The 15,949-nt window shown below is 44.2% G+C and overlaps 1 protein-coding gene across 5 annotated transcripts in view; it reads left to right on the forward strand.

Moving 5' to 3' along the window:
- The window catches only part of EVL (Enah/Vasp-like), a 195,568-nt gene that overhangs the window by 162,786 nt on the left and 16,833 nt on the right, over window positions 1–15,949 (forward strand). For all 5 annotated transcript variants that reach the window (XM_019552505.1, XM_019552502.1, XM_019552506.1 and 2 more), the window contains exons 4-7: window positions 2,124–2,187; window positions 7,295–7,359; window positions 11,533–11,762; window positions 12,762–12,883. In XM_019552505.1, coding sequence (XP_019408050.1) covers window positions 2,124–2,187; window positions 7,295–7,359; window positions 11,533–11,762; window positions 12,762–12,883 — 481 coding nt within the window. The remainder of the gene's footprint in view (window positions 1–2,123; window positions 2,188–7,294; window positions 7,360–11,532; window positions 11,763–12,761; window positions 12,884–15,949) is intronic.

Here is a 15,949-nt window from a genome sequence, read left to right on the forward strand (position 1 = left end):
ACAACTACCAACACAAAACTCAAGCCCCCAGGCTACAACATAAACTCCAAGCCATCTGGCTAAAACACAATTTCTAAGCCCTCTGGCTAGCCATCGTTCAAAACCCTACCAGGGCTTGCTCCCCCAGTCCTCAACCAAAGCTGTTCAGGCTATCTCGCTTCTACTCCCACAGAGCTCTCTCTTCCTCAGCTGCCAGAGGGGAACTGCCTCCTTGGCCTCGGCCTAGGCTGTTTATATAGGCCAGGCCCTGCCCCCTTCTGGTCAGCTGACCCAACTGTGGTTGCCCTGGCATCCAGCACCTGTCCCTCTTTCTAGGAGCAGGGCACTTCAGTGTCCTGTGACAGTGACTTAATTTTGGGCAATTTCAGACATTGCCAAAAACATTATTTGCAGCAAGTATTAAGTATTCCCTGGAAATGAAGTCCCTTTTGGGTACTCACAGTCAATGAATGGTTTCCAGGCAGCCAAATTTGTATCTCTGGCAAGTCGTGAGATATTGGTCCTTAGAAGCATGACATTATGAGCTACAGAAAAGGTATTGATCCTGGTTTTCAGTCCTTGTGCACAGTTAGTTTAATAACTGTGCCTATCTTCAGACACAAAGTAAAATGGTGCCAATCATTTCCAAATCCTTATGCTAATCTTATAGTACTATTTACTCCATGTCCTAATAAAGTATACTGTCATTTGAAATTATTGAGATTGGTGACTTTTAATCAATAGTGATCATCTGTATAACTCATTCAAAGCTTCTCTGCTTGTGGATATCTTGTCATCACAAATTCGTGTCAGTAAACTCCTTATACCACATCACACTGTATACCGTACACATACATATTGTGTATATTCTGTAGGTAGTATGTGCTTTGTTCTGAAATATGTGGATACAGATTTACATACATGTTGTTAAAATCAGCAATATAGACAACTGTCGGTAAAGTTGCAACTCAGGTTCCTCTGTTACTTCCTATTTGTACCCACTCATGGCTTTCTAAAACCATTAGTACTTTTTCCTGCCTGATAGGGACATTGAAAATTAAACAATTCCCTTCATCTGTGTACTGACTGTAAACGTTCTGTTCTGGACTTCAGTTTGGAAGATAATTTTTAAAAGGGCTGAGCCTTTAAATTTGACATTTTACAAGTGTATAAACCTTAATAGGGGTGAAACCAATAGTATTATAAAGAAATTGGTCTAAAACACCAAAAGGCTTCGTGAAATTCGGTTCCCACTGGATTCAGTGGCAAAGTTTCTGTTGACTTCAGTGGGCAAATACTTTATTATTGAGCTTCACTTCTCTCAAACTAACATGTAACCACTAGTGAATATAATAAAAATGACCAAGAACAGAAGCAGATTCCAGGGCCAAATGCAGACAAGACCTAGCTGGTGGCATAAGTTGTGTTCAGCTGGGTGTCTCCTGCTGAGAAAGGAGACCGACAGAATTGTAGAAGGCAAAGCAAAACTGTAACCGGCCTTCTTTATCTTACACCTTCTCTGTACCACCACTATGCTTTTTCCTGCTCTAACCCTGCCCTTCTGCCACCTCTCTGCCAAAGTTGCACCAGCTTGTATTCATTCACACACATTCATGGTTGTAGCATTTACATCAGCATTTATATCACCTCCCACCCTTATCCTCATATATATGAACTGGTACGTGTGAGGGAGGCAGCTTTCTGAGTCGTACAGATAAGGGGAATGCAGTGTGACATTGAGTAGTTCTTTCATCTGCACGTTGGCAGTCCTCTTAGGGCAAAGTTCTCCTTTGATCCAAGCTGTGCCATCACGTCCTGGGACCTCTATTACTCATCTACGTATGGGAAGCTAGTGTAGAAGTTCCTCATGTAAAAACTAGCTGAGTATGTGCAGCAAGGATGCCAAAATGTTTTCAGCTCCACAGAAATCAGAATAGTATCCTGGCAGAATGGTCGTCAGCTCCACTGTGACATTCTTCAGAATGTCACACACATGATAAAGGATGCTTGCATTATATTCTACATTATATGGTACGTGTGTTATAAACTAAATTCGGTGAGACTGAACAGCACTTTTGTCAGAAGCTACCACCATGTTGTATCGTATTTGCTTAGCTAATTACCCTTTGTTACGTATTCCACAGGTCCAACTACCCAGCGCCAGGTGCAGAATGGACCCTCTCCAGATGAAATGGAAGTGCAGAGAAGGTAAAAGCTGCTACTTAAGTTTAGTGAATTCAGGTAGCTTTACATTCTAGCTTTACATTCTGCAAGTTGATAGCATGGATCTTCCTTGTGTAAAAAGAAGGAACACCATGTTTTTCATATTTAACGTGTTGCATATTTTATGCAGCTAAATTTTACCGTGATTCTGACTTTTATGTAATATAAAATGCCACACATATATATATAAGTGTTTTAGTGGCATTTCATTTTAATCATGGAAAAATGTGGATTTTGGGTTACATTGTTTACATCTGAAAATTGGGGATTTTTTTTATCGGAGAAAAACCAGGATCCCTGGTGATGACTGGTAAAGAATTGAAATCTTATGGAAACCCTGAACTAGGAGGCACTGATGTCCAGAGATAAGGAGGACACCTGTTTAAAAGCAATGTGCATAGTATTTAAGTGGGGGTTTCTAAAGCTTATTAAGGAAGCTTAACATGATCCAGTGTGGAATCAGGTCTTAGTGACAGAAGATCAGGTTTCATAGTCCCACCAGCAGCACATAGGCCCGGTGATAACTTGGTCCATTGATTCTAGTGCCTGGTCCTTAATGGGGTACAGTTCCTTTTATTAGTATCTTTCCCTGACCCAGGATAATAACCACATGAAAATTATAAATTTGAGTTGGAGACCCCAATGTGAGCTTTTTCCAGGTCAGGTCAGGTCTTACATGTGCATCTTGCCTTTAATGCCACTATTCTCCTCTTCCCCATCCTCTGTCTTCCCTCCAGTTTATACGTATGGCTGCATATGACAGCCAACAGGATTTCAGGTTGGGATGCTCTTGTTAACTACTTCACCTGTGACTTAGAGGAGATTTCCACGTCAGTGTTAAAGGGAGCCAGAGGGCTTCATTCACAAGCTAAAGATAGATTTTTGAGCCTGCTAACCTACCAGAATGCCCTGGGTGGGAACAGATATTACCTATCATTGCCTTGTGCCACCCTAACAACTTTGTGGTCACAACACAAAAAAGAATTGTTGCTGCAACAAAGTTGAGATTAATTTGCATCACTATTTGACAGTGGATCTCTGCTATATAGCAGTGGAAACCCTGTCTTTCCCTGTTGATGGAGACATACCCTGGAGACCCTGGGGGTTGTGTCTCTGCAAGCAGGAAACCCAAACTTTCTCTGCGTACAGACATGTGCCCCCTACTCCCTGGGGAGCCTCTCTGTAAGTGGAGAAAGCCACATCCAGATACGCTCCATAGTGAGGAGTCCCTTACTCTGGGAGTTGTCTTTAAAGCATTCATGAGGTCCTTCTCTTCAAACCAGTGTGACTATTTGTGTGTATAAGCACTGCTCGGGTCTGGGAGAAGGAGCCCTTCAAACTGAGGCAGACGGCTCCAGCCTAAAACACAAGCTCTTCCTGTGTCTAAATTGGGTCCCTCTCTCCTGGGGAGTGCTGTCCACCTGCAGTTCACCAGCAGTCCCAAACTTCTTTGCTGGCACAGCTGGGCTGGGAACTTGTTGTTAGTGTTTTTTGCTTCAGCCCGGACCCTGTGACATGAAGGGGGTATGTAGCATTGCCCAGAGTCCAACTACAGCAGGGCAAACTCTTTGCAGCGTGTCCTGAAGAATGAGATCTGCCCAGAAACATAAATAGAATTTGCTCTATACTTTAGACAGAAAAATATCCATGAAAAAGTGTGTCCCTCTCTTCCTTTTTCTGGCTGCTTCTTGTAACAAGCTGTTTAAGATGACAGAAAATGCTCTGTGTTTTATTTGTACAACTGAGGCTTCATCAGTACAACTGATGCAATTGTCTGGGCTGAACAGCTTGTAACTGGCAAATGAAAGCAGGAGATTAGAGATGAAGAAGGGGATGTAGATCCTCACCTGGTACAAATTAGGAGAGCTCCCATGAAGTCAGTGGTGGTATGACAATTTAAACCAGCTGACGCAATGCCATTAGGCTGTTTTCCTGTGACTCTACAGTATTTCTTCCATATGCATTTAATGGTTTTCCCAAAATTGCACCATTGTGTACTGTACTCTGTGATTTTTGTGTGTAGGAGTTGCATGGTAGTTTTCTGTTATGAATTTGGTTTAGGATTTATCCCTGGATAAGAAATAATCTTAATTATGGTTATGTCTGTCTCTTCTAGTGATTTGGTACCCAAAATGTAGGAGGGTTTGTTAGAAAAATGAAAAGACTTAACCTTTTTTTACATACCCAAACAGAAATTCTCCAGGTGTTTCTGCTTAAAAATTGTAAAAAAAAAAAAAAATCAAAAAAATTAGAAATAATATAAAATGTAACAGGACGGCCCATATAAAGCTTTCCATGGCATATCGATTTATTATAGGCCAATCATCTGTGGTCCAGGTTATCCTACTGTGAAAAGAATGAGGCAGAGGTCCTGTAGAAAAAGCAGCATACCATTACATGCTTAGAGATGTTGTTATAATGCATTTGCCTAAAGGGAACAAATTAAGGTTGTACAGGCAACATTGGTTCTAGAATTTCCTAATGTTCGAGTGCTTGGCTTAGCACATTAACATTTTTTTTGTGTGTTCATTAACTTTATTTATGGAATTGCTGAGTTACATCTATATGGTCTTGCAGTGTGTAGTTCCTGTCCATGTATATAGTGAAACGACTAGCTGTTTTTACCTGTTCGTTGTTTGAACTGAGCACAGAAATGTCAAGTAAGAGTTATCACAGTTACAGTAAAAAAATTCCTTGTCTTCAAGATGGTTAAAGTGTGAAGGAGAAGACCTCTAGTGGGAAATTTGAGGAACTGCTACTCTCAGAAATTTGGCAACTTTTTAAATGCTGTTTGCTACTCACCATAATCACGGTTTTAATAGTAATTTTGTAGCGTCTCTTTCCTAACATGAGCTTAAAACTTTGCCTGTACTAGTACTGAGATCAATAGCTTGTTTATAATCATGAGGTTACTAGAAATTTAGCAGAGTAGTTTTGTGATCGCTGATTATTGAGACAACCCTCAAATATTTGATTTCTAGGCGAGGGGCAGAAACTGGTATAAGTGATAAGCAACCACTTCAGATCCGTGACACAACAGAAGTTCAGTGCACAGACCGCTTTCAAAAGGGCCCAAACTGGTTTTAGTTAAACCTGGATGGATGTACTGTAGTATCAGACTGAACTGATTTAGGTTAAATCGGTTTATTGAACTTCTGTCATAAATTCCCTCCAGATTCAGAGAATCATAGGAAGTTAGGGTTGGAAGGGATCTGAGAAGGTCATCCAGTCCAACCCCCTGCTCAAAGCAGAACCACCCCGAACTAAATCATCCCAGCCAAAGCTTTGTCTAGCCAGGTTTTGAAAACCTCCAAGGATGGAGCTTCTGCCACCTCTCTGGGTACCCTGTTCCAGTGTTTTATTACCCTCCTTGTGAGAAAATTCTTCCTAATATCTAACTTAAATTTTTTGTGGTGCAGTTTGAGACTCTTGCTCCTTGTTCTGCCATCTGTCACTACTGAGAACAATCTAGTTCCATCCTCTTTTAAATCCCCTTTCAGGTAGTTGAAGGCTGCTATTAAATCACCCCATCAGTCTTCTCTTCTCTAAACCAAATAAACCCAGTTCCCTAATTCTTTCCTCATAAGTCATGTCCCCCAGCGACCTCACCATTTTTGTTGCCCTCTGCTGGACTCTCTCCAATGTGTCCAGATCCTTTCTGTAGTGGGGGAGCCAAAACTGAACATAGTACTCTAGATGTGGCCTCACCAGTGCTGAATAGAAGGGAATAATCACTTCCCTTGACCCACTGGCAACACATCTACCAGTGCAGCCCAGTATGCCGTTAGCCTTCTTAGCAACAAGGGCACACTGCTGGCTCATATTCAGCTTACTGTCCACTGTAACCCCCGGGCCCTTTTCTGCAGAGCTGCTGCCCAGCCAGTACTGCTGCATTGGGGTGTTCCATCCTAATTTCAGGACTCTGACTTTTTCCTTATTGAACCTCATGGATTCAAAGATTCCTTTTGGCCCAATCCTCCAATTTGTCTAGGTCACCCTATTCTCCAGTATATCTTCTGCTCCCCCTGGCTTGGTGTCATTTGCAAACTTGCTGAGGGTGCATTCTGTGCCATCTTCCAGGTCGTGATTCACGTTAACTCACAGACCCCCCAGTGTCCTAGGATGCTTTGCACCTCCCCTGCACACATCCCCCACCCCACCTGGCAGGCTGGGTGGGCTAGGCTTGGCCCAAGCTGTCTGCTTCAGTTGAGCAGAGAGATGTGCTCTGGCATGCCCGGACTTCTGGCCTAGGTCACTGTCGGCATGTGGCTGCATTTCCGGAATCAAAAGTGAATGTCTGTTCACTTGCTTATTAGTTCCATCTACACTGCTTAGCCTAAACTGTGAAGACTGAATCAATTCAGTCTGGGCTTTTTGAGGGTCTGTACTTAGCTGTTGACCTCAGTGGGTTTGCACACATGCAGTTGGGCTGCAGTTTGTAGTGTTATATGTTCATTCTTTTAACTGGGCATCCCAGACTTTGCTCACCTATGGTGCTCTGCGGTGACAACAAAGGAGCTTGCTATTTAGCTATCTAAAGCAGTGAGTGATTTAGAGGTAGCTGCTAAACATAGACTGTATTTCATTAACCTATTATTAGTACTGAAGGTCCTTTGGATCCAGCTCCATGTGTCATTAAGGGATGTGCTTCACTTTAAGCTCATCAGATGTCTGTCTGTCTTTGGAACTCCTCATATGCTTGATCACATGCTTCAGTGCAGTGCTGGCTGAGACACCGCAGTGCTCTCTTGCTTTAAGTTCACTGCTAATCCTCATATTGTTATAGAATTATCCTGCACGAAGAAGCATGCTTCTATAGCAGGCATTTTTAGTACCCCACAAGTGCAAGGCTCTCTTGTGATTTCACTTCCACTGTTATGAATCAGGAGTAATGCTTTCAAAGCCAGGGAACTATATGCTAGCAAATGATATCAGAACTGGCCTATTTTGGTCTGGCCATTATGTCTACAATGGACTGACCCAGATGACTCCCAGATCTCAGATTTATGATGTGAGCCCATCTCAGCATATAGAGCGTTTCCCCCAAAGTGTAACACATAAATCAAGATTATTTTAAAAACCCTTGTTTTAGGCAAGTGATGGAGCAGCAGCAGCAGCAACGCCAGGAGTCTCTGGAAAGAAGAACGTCTACCACAGGTATGTATCAAGACTCTGTAAGCAACACAGATGCATTTCTCTGGCTGCTGGTGGTGCCCGTGTGTTGTTACTGAAGTACCAGCATGCTCAATATTGCAGTAAGGGTTTTAGGACTTCAAAACTTTTTTGGTTAGAAACTTAATACCTTGGGACATAGCTGCATTGATTCCACTGCTTTCATTAATGTTTAAGGCCCAGATCTTTGGCGCACAAAGTGCAATGAAGGCAAGTTAGATTGAAGCTTTGCACTCTTCCATTATCCTGTGCTCTAAATTGGGCATTGCTACTAGTGCCCAGGGCTAATAGGCCTCTAAGGTACTGATAAAGCCCAGTCACCCTCTCTACACATTCACATAGAGGAGGGATGCTTGTGGCTGGCTTTGGGGTCCTTCACATCAAGGGTGTGATACCAAGTGACCAAAGCCCAGAAGGGAGCCCCAGCTTGACGGTTTGCCCTAAGCCTGGGGTTTCCAGGAAGTAAAGGGAGCGATTTTTCTATACAGTTACTAGCAAAATATTGAATGAGCTTTAAAAATATTTTCTAAATATTAACAACTTGGGAAGAGGCAGAGAGACATTTTATGGCTGCAAAATGCAGTTTTTACATCCATGAAAAAACTGCACAAAGGTCAGAACTTTGTGTGAATCTGGCAGGAGGTTTTTTATTTTTACCCAGTGCTTTTTAATTTTCAATCAACTAAATTATGTGCACAAAGAGCTAGTGCAGCGAGAGAGGGGCAACACTTGACTCCCAGTGTTTGGGAGCATGGTAGATGCGTACTATGTACCATATAGCATCACTTAACACAGACTAGTCCCTGGCTCTGATTTGCAAGGAGCCTTTCAGTGGGACCCAGCCACTGGAATTTCTCGCTGAGCAAACCACAGCATTCACAGAGGCATCACTGCTGTACACAACCTTTTTGCCCACCTGTGTTCAAAATGTCACTTGCTGTTATCTTTGGAACAAAGGTAATGTGTAATTCTTACTCAGGGTGAGGAGTAGGATTAGAAACAGCTTCATAAACTTCAAAACAGGAACTCTGGTGCATGATGTGTATTTCCCACTGGTTTGCACTAAAGGAAGGAACAGCTCTCAATTTCTGGGGTTATCAGGGCATCACCAAAATCAGTGTCTGCACCATCCTCTTTTTTTTGTTTGTTTGGTTTTTTTTCTAAGTTTCTGCTTCATTTGCTCTTTATTTCCATGTTCTCCTTGCTGCTGTGCCTTTCTGTATACCCATGTTATTCTTTTCATGTTTCTTTTCTGTTCTTTTAGTTTCCACCCTTCAGATAAAAGTGTGTTCTTCCCCCTCCCACTGCCAGTCTCCTCCTCCCGACTACAATAACTGCAGCGCACCTACTTCAGCTGGCCCAGCCCCTCCACCGTCTTACGCCAGAGCTATCTCTTCAGCACCTGCTGCCCCCAAGCCCAGTAATAAAACCTCTTTCAGATCCTCTGCCAGAGCCAGAGACTCCCCACAGCTTCACCACAGACATTCTGCCTCCGAGCTCTTGCCGTCCTCGGGTTCCTCCTCCTCCCCGGTCCTGCCAAGCCACAGGACTGTCACGCAAAGCATCAAGCAAATCTCATTGTCTCCGCCCCCTGCCCCACCTTCCCATTTTCCGTTGACCTCTCGCCAGCTCGTCAGGCGGTCCTCTCTATCCTACTCTCCTCAGCTGCCTTCTTCTCTAACAGTTACTTCCCCTGTACAGAAGGGTTTTGTCCTGCAGCCACATATTCCAGTAGTCCTTCCTCTGATTCCTGTCCAGAATGGCAGGATCAGAGGCTCTACAGGTATAACGGTCCAAGAAGCTTATGCAGATGTACCTCAGATAGGCCTGAATGGCCAACCCAAAGGACCTCTAACCACACAAATTCCTATAAACTCCTATAGGACCCAGGTAGAAAGTGCAGATGGGTCTTTCTTCTCATGCTTAGAAACTGTGCCCATCTCCCAGCTGCCAGTTATCCAGGCTCCTTCTCAGTCCTCCCAGACATCCCCGCACCCTCCGCAGCAACTATACCAGTCCATGTCACACTTTGTCTCGTTACCTCCCACTTACGCTGCTGTGTCTGAGGTGAATATGTCCAAGAGGACCCCTCCTTACATGAGTTCATCAACCATTTCCCACTTGAGTAAGTACTTGTTTTGAATGAGTTATAACCTTTAAAAGAGCTTTAGCTTTGAACTGATTGTTTATAAAGCCCTGTTTGCCCTGTCCTGAACAAGAAATTAGGAAAATTTTTGAGCAATCTGAGACTAATCCTACTGCACATAATAGTTCAGAGAAATATGAAAAAGCAAGCCCACGCTTGTTCAGTTTTCATGTAAGAACTACCTCTTGGCCAACGCTGGGGGGAATGAATTGGGACCTCCAGAGATAAAAACATGAGCTGAAGAAACAAGGCTCTGTAGCTGGTTAATAAACTCTCATACTTTTGCATTTTCACAGAGGGGTCCTACAGCATGTTCACTAGTGGGCTTCCATGCAATTGGCAATAGTCTTGATACAAAACCCAAGTGAATGCTTCATACTTAGCATAGTTTGAAATCTAAGGCTCTATATCAGGAACATATGTTGGTGTGGTAATGTCTGTTAGAGGTGGGGGTGGGGTGACTTGTTACCAAGATTTCTATATCAGCAAAAGCCCTAATGTAGATAGTTACAGAAAGAAGTCCTTTCTGCCACTATAGTATATTTTCCTTGAGGAGTTGCGTAAGCTGCATAAGCACTTTGTTGGTAGAAACTGCATCTAAACTATCAGGGTTCACAAAAATCTTTAGGCTGGCTAATGTTTTTTAGCACAGAGGCCCCTTGAGTCTGGATCTGTATTTTGCATATTGACGCTATTTTTAAAATTCCCCACACTGATAACCTGCATCAGAACAGCTCTGAATTGGGCTTATTTGAAATCCAGATAGGACTTTTTTTGCAAATTGAATCCATTGCTATGAATAAAGTTATTGTGCATTAATTGATATGTCTAGAGAAGTTAGGAAGCACTGGCATGTATCTTTCATTGACAGATTTTCTGCTAAAGATATTACAACTGCCTCTTGATTTGGACCTGCAGCTGCTGTTAATCTTTGCAGATACATTCACTGCAGTAAAGTGATTTTAATTCATTCCAGCTGCATAGGTTACCCCATTATTTTTACTTCATTCAGTTGATATCATTAAATCATTTTTCAGTGAGGTCTCAGTGTGACCTCTGGTTTTGTGGGTGAAGTTTTGCAGCTATAGTTAACTGTGTCCTCAGTGAATTGCCAGTTCGTACTTGTGAGCCCACATTGGTAGCAAGATATTTAAAGTGTTTCTAATGGCACCCAGAGCTCATTGCAAAGGCAGAATTGTGAGTTTAACTATGTGCTGCAGTATTTTTGCTGCTGTGATGTTAAGATGTTACCTCCCACCCCAGTGATGAATGGTAGAAAAATCAGGCCCTTACTGTCAAAATATCACTTCAAAGTTTACCTTCAAGCCAGTAAAATCCTCCTTCAAAATAATATACATTACACAGTTGACTTTAAAATAAACTATCAACTGAAGCCTATGATGAGATAGAGTAATGGTGGATAACTACCCCTGATGATATACTCCCACGCATTACAAATAAAGACATGTAACCATGCTAAATCAATCAGTTGAACACTGCTACTTTCAGTCACATCTCTTCACCAGTGCTGTGGCTAAGTTCAGTGTTTGACCTTTAATTTTCAGAGGCATTAAATTTAGCCACCAATATTTCAGGAAAGTAAGCATGATACATACAGCCTGAGAGTTCATGGAGGTGAATGTTGGTGTTCAAACTTAGCCGTTGCCTCTTATTTATCTGCAGATGGGAAGTTACAATAAAGAAATAGAAGAAAGCAGCTGCCTGTGAATTAGCACATGCATGCTGTGTTGTGACTTGTGCACAGGAAAAGAAGGAGAAGAGGAGGGTATCACTTACAGATTTCCACATGAGGGCACAAGTTTATATGACAACTAATGCAGATGTTGAACCATTGATGTATTCCCCATGTATCATTCATCTGATGGCATGGTCACCCAGCACCGATTGCCCATCAGGCCTTTGTTCACCTGACTGCCAGCAGAAAGAGACCCTGATAATGTGTGAACGGGGAGGCACTATTCTTTATTTCTCATTGATTTCCTCTGTTTCAGGCCCCATCCTTCCACCTGGTCATCCTAGTGCTGCTGCTGCAATCCCTGCATCATCCAGTGGACCGCCGCCTCCGCCACCCCCGCCAGTACCTCCTCCACCAATGGGGGCTGCCCCGCCTCCCCCACCTCCACTGCCAGCAGGTGGAGCACAAGGGGCTGGCACTGATGACGGGTCAACGTCAGGATTCGCAGCAGCTCTGGCTAGTGCCAAATTACGGCGAGTACAGCGGGTAAGGACCAGGGCATAAGATGTTCTCAATAGGCCTGTCTTCACTGCAGAGTAAGACTTGCTTGGTCTTGTCTGAGCTGATTTACTCCATGTATATTCAGAAAGCATTACCAAACCCTGTAAAATGTGCTTTACATGTGCGTTCCATGGCCATGAAAAATCAGTTGTCTGGTTCAGCTTTGTTCATGTACAGTTGTACTAGAGACATTTAGGGTATAATCCAAGTCAAGACTATGTTGATCTCAGTAAACCTTCACCTTGTGTTTTTAAGGACTAACCAGTTATACGTACAGTCACTGCACAGGAGAGTTTTTTTTTTTATAGCAGTTTTTACCCACGTGTCCCTGAGTTAACATGAATACAAACACAAGTGGAAGCATAGATAACATATTTAAAGCTCAGGTCTTTATAATGATCATTTTGCCAAAGTCTCACTGCCATAAGAGCATGTTTCTTTTTCTGGTTTCGTCAGTGTCATGAAGGAATTTCCTTTTTTCTCCCTGAGTTTTGCTCTGACTGTAATTTACCCTTTGCCCCCAACACTCAGTAAAGATTAATTAGCAGATGACTGCCCTGAGCTCTCATATTACAGACTTCATTGCTTCTACAAAGTGTGCCAGAGAATGTGTACTTGTATTATACCATCACAATTATTATAAATCGTTTAAATGTACTATGATGGCTGGATTGTTCAGTCTTTGGGTGAATAAGTGCTCAGAATCTGACCATGAATGAACAAAAATCACTGTGGCTGTGTTTGTGGCTTTCCCATATGTTTACCCAACCCACAGTGGGGTTCTCAGTCCTAAATATGGATTGGGCACTGGCTTTGACCGCTTTTGCATGTGGCTTCTTTCTGATATGGGTGTGCTTTCCTGCCTCTGCCCTCAGGCTGCAGTTATGATCCTTTACACCTAGTGATGATTTCAGCTTGTCACAAAAGGCAGGTTCCCAATATAAATTCCTTTCTGTGATTTGCAATGTTGATTTGTGTCTTAAGCCAGAAGATGTTTCAGGAGGCTCCAGTCCCTGTGGGGCCTCTAAGAGTGATGCCAATCGAACAAGCAGTGGTGGAGGCGGAGGAGGACTAATGGAAGAAATGAATAAATTACTGGCAAAAAGGTTTGTACTTCATCTTAAAGTGAAAACCCAGAACAGAGCACTGCCCTTATCTACCAGTTGGGTACCTTTGATTTCTCTTTGGAATTGGCACAACATTGCATAGGACACAGTATTGTGAAGGCTCAAGAAAGGAGGTTAACAGCCTAAGTAGGTGTAATTCACTGGATCCCACTGGCATGACGCAGTAGAGATGTAAATATTGCCAGCAACTCTAGCTGAACCTGCAGAACCTATAAGAGTAGGTGCTTTGAACCCCCAGCACATATTCTTTTAATGGCGCAATGGGATCTGATCCCCAATCCCAGCAGTTGTGCCTCCTGTCATGCCACATGTGCATGGCAGGATGTGCAATTTGGGATCAAGAATCAGATACCATCTGCACTGTTATTACTTGCCAGTGCAGGTGGAGTCTGGAATCATAATCCTAGGCTCCCCCTGCACCAGCAGGTTGAAAGATGTGTGCCTGCAGTCTGGCATGAACTAGAATGGCCTTGGAGCTTGGGACCCATAATCAGCTGGTTGTTGATCCCAGTTCTCAGAACTGCACTGGAACTGGTTGGAGACTCCAGTATAGTCCCAGGGTCAGGGATCAACTGTTAGCTGATTTCAGGTCCCAACCCCAGAACTGCACTGGGGTCAGCTCCAGAGCCCTGTACACTGGGATGACAGAAAACCTTGTGTGCAGCTCACCTGCAAGTGCAGGTTTTTTAAGGTCCAAGGGCCCTGGGATATGGGGGGCTTCTCAATCCTGGGGTCCCAATGCTCCAGGGATGTCAGAAACTGCATGTGCAGACTGGCTGCACACATTTTTTAAAGGCCTTAATGCACAGGGACCCTGGGTTCAGGAAAATCTCCCCCCTCCCAATGTGCCTATGGCTAGGATGGGTCAAATACCTTGCTATGCAGATCTCTGGAAGTCGCTTCATAAACTCTCCAGCCCTTGTAGTACACAGGGGTTAATGGTTCTTAAAAACAACACAGGAGTATTCACTGGACAGTACTGGGAGTGCAGGCTACCGTTTTGTGTTATTGTTTGGTGTCACTGCAGCTTCGGTAGAAGGTGTTTGACATATAAATAAAAACTTCCTGCCCATTGTACAAAGAATGTAGACAGGACTATGGGAACATAGATGTTTCACTTGGAGTGTGAGAATCAGCTCAGCCTGTCAAGCCCACCAAGCCTAGGGACAGAAGTTACACATAAACCAGTTTAAGTGATCAGAAACTGATTTAAACCTGTAACAGAACATAAGTTCGGGACACAGAAGCTGCTTTCAAAATGGCCAAAACTGGTTTAAGGTAAACCTAGTTGGATGTAGTATCAAACGTAACTGATTTGGGTCGAGCCAGTTTATGGAACGTCTGTCCCAGTCCCCTTCCTGGTTCAACTTCATTCACAGTCCCCCAGCATCCCAGGATGCTTTGCAATCCTGAGCTATGCTGCCTGTTCCAGTGGAGCACAGACTGCTTTGCCCCTCTCCTCCTTAGCTTGCTGCCTGCCCGTGTCTGTCAGCCCATAGGGACCAGGGGGGAGGGGAGGGGAAAGCCGCTAGCCAGGGTTTACAGAGCAGTGGGGAGAGGGAAAGCCCCTGTAGTGGGGGCCCCTCCCCCTTCCCAGATGCTGATTGCTTCAGTGCTGCCACAGGAGAGAGGGAGAAAAAGACCTTCAGGATATGTGCTTGCCCATGAAGCCCAGCACAGGGGCACCAGGGAGCCCCTGCCTTGGGCAGCTTCCTCCCCCCCAGCCCAGGGTTCCTCAGCCGCAGGGAGCTGAGGGGAATTCTTCCCCTCCCAAAACACATTGCTGCTTGCCTCAGCTGCTGCGAGTCTCAGGCAGCTTCAAGGAGCGGAGGGAAATTCTCCTGCTCCTCCACAGTACCATGGCAAGGAAGTTTGGTGCCCGGGGCAAAGCTCTCAGCGGCAGCCCGCTCTTACCCTGCCACAGATGCGGGGGGCACCCCTCCCCCCCTTGCCTGGGACTTCATAGAGCAGTGGGAGGCGCCCTTCCCCTGTCCCCGCGCCCTCCCAATGAGCCGCTTGCGGCTCCGTCCCATGCCCCACCCCAGCTGGGCAGCACCTGTTGGCGCCCTTTTGCCTCAGCACCCAGGGCGGTCTCCCTGCTTGCCCCCTGCTTGTTATGGCACTGCTTCTCCACCACTGGTTTTGCCATAGCTGCTACAAGTCTGAGGCAAAACTAATGCAGAGGAGTAGAGGAATTTCCATTCTCTCCCTGGGCTACCCCTGAGACTCGCAGCAGCTAAGGCAAGGGGTTGGGAACCTGGAAGGGAAGAATCTCTAGGTTCAATCAGTTCAGCCTCAGGCTTTCTGACCATCTGTACTTAGCCCAGAAGTCTCTCAGAACAGTTTTTAAAAAAAAAAAAAAAGTAATATAAATGCATCATTTTACCTATCGATACATCCATGCAACTTCACGGAAATTAAGGCATTCTTATGCTGCAAGATACAAACCCCCATTTCAGCAGTTGGATCTACAAGTCCACCTGGCAAAGGGACTACATTTTTAATTTGAACCAGGTTTATACTTTTTTCCTTTCTTTTCCCTTTCCTTAAATGTTCCTCCCACCCCTGGCTGCCAGCTAGCTACGGCCTGTGCAATAAAAAGTTCCCTGATAATGTTTCTCCTGTTACACAAACTCTCTCTACTGCTTTAAAGTCTCCTCTCCATTATTACTGATACAACACCAGGCTCGACAATTTTTCTCCCTTCATATTGGTGCTGCTAAAATATTACTGGTCCAACATGTCTTTTAGGCAAATTCACCTAAGTGTTTCTCTTGCCTGGGCAGAACGTAGCTATCACACATTGGGTGATACATAAAGCGCTATGCAAATGTGCAGTGTTGTCTGTAGAATGGATACTGGTATAACACACTGAGTCTACAATTTTCATAGATTTCATAGACATTAGGGCTGGAAGGGACCTCGGAAGATCATCGAGTCCAGCCTCCCACCCAGAGGGCAGGAAGTCAGCTGGGGTCATAGGATCCCAGCAAGATAAGCATCCAACTTGCTCTTGAAGGTGTTCAATGTAGGCGCTTGAACCAC

This window comes from Crocodylus porosus, unplaced genomic scaffold (assembly GCF_001723895.1).
Source record: "Crocodylus porosus isolate Cpor-Errol unplaced genomic scaffold, CroPor_comp1, whole genome shotgun sequence".
In the NCBI taxonomy this organism is placed as follows: Eukaryota; Metazoa; Chordata; order Crocodylia; family Crocodylidae; genus Crocodylus; species Crocodylus porosus.